Here is a 6000-nt window from a genome sequence, read left to right on the forward strand (position 1 = left end):
AGAGATCTTGGATTGAAAATGTGTCTCGTCCATGGTTTTTGGTAATTTGCAGTTAATTTAGTAGAGAATGTGAAAAGGAACAGAGGGAGTGTGCAGAGCAGATCTGCAGGTGTTGTGCAGATTCATAGCTCATTGACTGACCATCAAGGAAACTCTAACAACTGTGAAGTCCCAAATGAGAGCAGGTTTTTTGTATAAAAAGTAATGGGGAAGACAGGAGACATTGGCTTCACGATGTACAGTGACAAACCTCCGTGTTGGCACCTGGATTTTTTTTTTTCAGGTTCGATCCTGGGGATTGGCCTTGGCGTTTACCATTGCATTTGGGGGGATGTTCACCAAGATGTGGCGAGTGTACAGCATTGTCATCCACAACAAAACCAAACGAAAGGTGAATTACAGTACGGATACCTTAAACGACACAAACCAACTGGTGAATGTCATTTACATATTGAGTGCTTCAAATGGTGTAGTAAAACTTGTTCCCCTCCTGGGACGTGCGGGGGGGGGCACACCATCCCCCTCATAAAGCGTCGGTCGGCAAATGAATCCAAAATTGGTACATAAGCGATATATGTTGACCGTCAGCATTTCCTGTGAAGCATGAAATGTAGCGTACCACGGATTTCCATATTCTTCACTATGTGAATTCTACAGGACACGACGTTGGCGAACAAGTTACAAGTCGGCAGAGTGACTCTGGCACAGCCCCCCCCCCCCAAAAAAATGCCTTCCCGACGCCCCTGGTAATCCATTGAGCATTCCCTTTTCCTGAGATGAAGCTAAGGCAAATACAATGCTCCATGGATCACCAAGTGAGGCTCATTTTACTTTACGCCACAAGATAAAGTGCTCAGTATTTCTGTTATAACAACTTTCATTCAAATTTTGTTTGATTTAAAGCGTTAACTGAATAATTTGATGCAAATACATGTATAAAGCACAGCGTTTTGACAGAGGAATTTGTTGGAAAGTACCACTTTTCCTAAATAATCTCTTCACGAAATGTTTTGAACCCCCTCTTCAGCTTTGGAATGCGCACAGCGCACGCCAATTGTGTGTTTTACACACAATGCCGGTGCTCACGCGTGCAATCTCTGTGTATGCTGTAGTTCTTTTGGCCTTGAAAAGTAAGATACCAAATGGAGCGAATAAGTGCCAAAATGCCAGCTCACAGCCAGTCAAAACGCAGAACCTATGGCTGAAAACGAAGGAACATATGTAAACACTATCGTGCCGTTCAATCTAGTTTCCTACTGGGTAGTGTTTAAGTTCGAGGACCGGTGGTAAATCCAGAATAAGAAGTAGGTCTTCTGCTCGTGCATTGGACACAAATGGTACCTGTTTATATAAACAACGACATCCACTTCCAAAATTGATTGAAATTACAAATCAAGCAAGGATAACTTACACTGTGAGCCTCCAATGTTTTAGTCTGTCACGAAGCCTCAAATCAGTTTCCCTTCCTGGAGATGAATGTCCTCTCAGGAGAACATTTTAATGACTCTGACTCAATGAACTATCGTCTTCGGGGACGAATAATGAATCTTTACTGCATCCCGGAAATTTGTTCCCTCCCTACTCCGGCAGGTTATCAAAGACCACCATCTCTTCATTATCATCGGTGTACTGCTTCTTGTCGATCTGGCTATCCTTATTCCCTGGCAGATCAGCGACCCAATGCAGGTCGTGACAGAAAAGGTTGCCGTTCCGCAGGTATGATGAACGAAAGATAGTCCGATTTGTCAAGATTTATCTCTCAAAATGATTTGAACCCAATTTCTTAAAAGCAGCATGTAGCAGTAATATCTCCCTGCATGGTGTTACTTATCCGCTTGCTGTTATTCCCGATAACCGAGCTGCGACATCAAAATGATCATGCTCAGAAGACAATTATGCAGACTTTTTTGTCCTGATGAATTTGTGTAGTTGCGTAAGTAAGCCATAACTTAGTTGCGGTTTCTAAATCTGTCCGGCAATATCAAATGGGCTTCTCTGCCTATTCACAGTTTGATCGCATGCCGGCCACTGGCACTTCTTTTTGTGTCTTGACACCAGGGCTGTCGATTTTTCCGTCACAAGTCCGTTCATTTCTAAAGTTATTTACGAACTGCGGGTCATACGTAGTGACACCAGCAGTAACATACAACGTACGTAGCCAATACTCGCGCCTTGGCTTGGCCGGATGATCTGCAGTGGACGCCGGCGTGTTCACAGGGACTTGCCATTGGCTAGACCTATATTCAGCCCAACTTGGTATGTTTTATCAAATTGTCGGCTCTGGTGCAAAGTTTTGTTCGACAGACTATTACATCATCAACAATGGCCAGGTGAAGCATTCGATACGCGTTAGGGAGGCGCGCAAGTGGTCCATCCTACAGCGCACTAGTTACCAGCACCTATTTCATAGGGGCTGGTCAGCGATGCGGTCTTGCATTTCACAGCGCTAAACTGTGCTAAGCGGGGCATTGGCTCGTGTGAATTAAGCTTCCCTTAAATCGAAAAAATCAAAGAAACACACTGAATTTAACGTTAAAAAGCCTAATATGTATTTTGGCACTTGTGGCATTTTGGTGAGCAAACTAGGACTCAAATATTTGATTGGTTCCTTAATGTTACGGTAGGCCCTACGTAGTACCTACAGTGGTCACTGGATAACTCATCCCTGCTTTCACAATAAGCGACTATCACCGTAAGTCTTGTGCTTGTTTTATGCCCGCAGACGGACGAGGACGTAGCCTTGTACAGGAAGTTCGTAGAGTTACACGTCAAATGCACCTCCACCTATGACACCATATGGACTATGGCCTTGATCATTTACAAGGCCTTTGTCGTCGTCTTTGGCGCCTTCTTGGCGTGGTCAACAAGGTAAGCCCATTTTCTATTTCCTCCCCTGGTCTTTCCCTGACGTTTGTTTTATTCTGGCTTTCTTTAGAAATGTTTAGGCCACCACGACCACCTCAGATGTTTCTCGTTTTACCTTTTGCAAAGGTTTTTGTAAAAGTGGCAATGTCCAAGTCCATGTTTGCAACAGATGAAAAAAACCGAAGGAAAGATGGCAGAATCATGCGGCATGCAGGGAAATATCCAAAACATCATCACACACAAAAAATCACAAAAATTTTGATTTTAGTTATAATCGATAACGGGAGGAATTCTTTCTGTTTTTGGTCACTTGACAGCTACGGCTAACGGACCTGCAGTGGGTTAATTTGACTCCAGGAACATGACTATGGGTGTCTGTGTAAATTAACATAAAATCTTACCTCCCTTTTGATTTTCCCCAAGAAAAAAAAGGCCTCGACACCATGTATCTTAGTCGAATAGAAGCATTTACCGGACATTAAATTGTCGAAATGTCTGTAGGTAATGTACAAGACTCCTTCCAGTAATCTTGCTGGCTTTATCGATTGGCCGATAAAGTATCAACCATTTCCATGACGTTATCATCATCAAGAAACATTTATCTTCCAACGGACAGAAATGTGAATGTTCCTGGCCTGAACGACAGTTACTACGTGGGTCTGTCCATATACAACACAGTTATATGCTGCGTGGTTGTCGTACCCTTGTCCATTTTGAACGTATCCTCTATGGGCGTGACCTACGCCCTGGTGGCTGGTTTCCTGCTCCTCTGCACGACTATGAGTCTGTGCATGCTCTTTATACCAAAGGTGAGCTTGACTTTTATAAAGGTACAATATCCGTCCTCATAGTGGTAATAGCAATAAGGTAGGCATAGTGTTCTGCGATTTACTTCCAGATGTCTCAGTCAACAACGGAGCCCTTCTTTATGCACAGCTGCGCCTTGGAGTAATTTCCTTTGTTACCTTGATGTAGTTACAACGAATGCATAAAGGTTTAATAGACCGATTACGCCAGCTAAGTCACGTGACCTATGGCAGGCGTCACACATCAACAAAAATGGCGTCCTTCCATATCAAAGTGTGTCACAAGTGTTTTTTATCAAAAACTGCCGGTTTTCGGTATAGTGATCGTCGTTTATTTATTTGTTTTTTTGTAAACGACACATATGAAACCCTTGCTATTGGAGCACACTTTTTGCTGACGTTTGATATCCATTACAGGTCACATGACTTAGCAGGCGCAATCGGTCTATCGAGCCTATCTAGGCCCGTGCCCTCCAACTCAGCTTCACACATTACTCTGATCATTTACGCTGTACTCTGGGCCATGAGATCAGTTTTGCAACAGTTCGGTGATTAGTGAAATACGCTCTATATCCCCACAAGACGCTGAATTAAAGTGTCTCATCCAGAGAGAACAAGCACCGTGGCTTCCATGCCATCGCACCAGGGACAAACATTCAACCCGCGTGAATACAATATTCTCCTTTGCTCTTTTGACGTCACAGTTCTGTTTTTCCTACAAGTGGCTGCGAAAACTATAGTGTGCCGTCAGTACAAAAGTAAAAAGATAATTCAATGGATGTTAAATTCCCCCCCCCCGCTATCAGAACACCAGATAATAATACACGTACTACTAAATACTAAATTAAAATACAACCCTTCTTAAAATCTATGAGACAAATTTGAATTTTGGACGAAATGAGGTAATTGAAAATCAAATCAAAGGATGATATTTCTGCAAACTTTGGCCGCCCATATAGGTTGTTGGCAAAATGAGAGTGGTCTATAGTAACTCTAGCTCCAAGTGTCTGACCTCTCCCATTCAACACCACAGATTTTTGCGGGTGGCCGTAAACAATGACCAGCCGTCAGTGCAAATGCAAATGAAATAAAACTTGCATGTAATGGGGCGAATGTAGAGTACAAGGGCAAACCTGATACAAACTAAGGGTGACCTTTCTGCAGCCCATACGATCAAGAAACAGGAGAGAAGTCTGAAAAATCTCGTATTATGCTCCTCTTCGTGAACTGCAGATCATAGCGGTGTTCCGCAAGAATGCCGTCTCGGATCAGGTCAACTTCACCGGTAACAGGGTCGGGGCCAGCAGCCGCCCCAACCCAGGAGAACCCCCCAGCCAGCAAGCACTGTGTAGCACCATTCCCACGGACAGCAAGGGGAACTCCAGCGCCACCGGATGAAACAATGGCCAAGCTGGCCTAGACCAACTTTTTGTTGAAGTTGGGGGTTTTAAAAGAAGAATCCCCCCCAAAGATAATTGCCATTTTGGTCCTGAATTTCCTCTACTTGTAATTGCTTCTAGTTAGTTTGTAGGGTTTTACTTATTGAGTATCCAGTCAAAATAGTGAAAAATGACATTTAGGGAGACAGTGTCAGCTCTTTTTGTTCTTACCAAAATTTTCAATAATTGTGGAAACATTGCTCAATATTTGAATGGTGTAAATCTCATTTTGGAATGAAACCCTTTAAGTACTACATAGACTTTGTAAATCTAAAACCCACTTGAGACTCTATAAGCCCCCCCCCCAAGAATAGTTTGTCTCTGGACAGACCGATGTCGATACCACGACGTGGCTTTTTTCCCCTTTTCCTCTTATCTTGGGTTGTATAGATAATTGCATACACACGTAGGTGAGTCATGGGACTAGACGAGCATTATTATGATTATAAGCTGGCAAATTACTTCCTATCTATAGTCTGCTATCATTGTTCAGCATCAATCTCGTCAAGATCTATCGCCCTTAGTAAAAGATCGAGCTGCCAAAAAAAAAAATTACGGTGAGGCAGTGTGGCACTAGAGGGCGCTGTTGCATGTCTCGCAGAGAGAAAAAAGGATTGAGGCGTGCATGCTAGAAAACGACACGCGCGCTGACCAGAGACGAAAGACTTTCTTGGCCTAAGATGTCACGTCCTTTAAGAACACAAGACTTAGTTTAGGGATTAAAACTAAGGATGTTAAAAACAAACAAACTTTGTGACTGGATTAAAAGGCACCGTCCATGCGAAGTATAAACAGGGACTTCTGTCTGTGTCCTGTTATTAGAAAGAAAAATAGATTGAAATGTCGTATGACGATGAAAATTAGCTTTCTACATTAACCATTGGACAATG

The 6000-nt window shown here is 43.0% G+C and overlaps 1 protein-coding gene across 3 annotated transcripts in view; it reads left to right on the plus strand.

Moving 5' to 3' along the window:
* The window catches only part of LOC110974934 (gamma-aminobutyric acid type B receptor subunit 2-like), a 33858-nt gene extending 28196 nt beyond the window's left edge, over positions 1–5662 (plus strand). For all 3 annotated transcript variants that reach the window (XM_087130707.1, XM_022226916.2, XM_022226919.2), the window contains 5 exons: positions 284–391; positions 1591–1716; positions 2723–2868; positions 3482–3674; positions 4905–5662. In XM_087130707.1, the coding sequence (XP_086986833.1) occupies positions 284–391; positions 1591–1716; positions 2723–2868; positions 3482–3674; positions 4905–5069 (738 nt within the window). In that variant the 3' untranslated portion in view covers positions 5070–5662. The remainder of the gene's footprint in view (positions 1–283; positions 392–1590; positions 1717–2722; positions 2869–3481; positions 3675–4904) is intronic.
* Positions 5663–6000: the final 338 nt, after the last annotated feature.

Source organism: Acanthaster planci, linkage group LG20 (genome assembly GCF_054643075.1).
Source record: "Acanthaster planci isolate LZ-2023a linkage group LG20, COTS_SCS, whole genome shotgun sequence".
Taxonomy (NCBI): domain Eukaryota; kingdom Metazoa; phylum Echinodermata; class Asteroidea; order Valvatida; family Acanthasteridae; genus Acanthaster; species Acanthaster planci.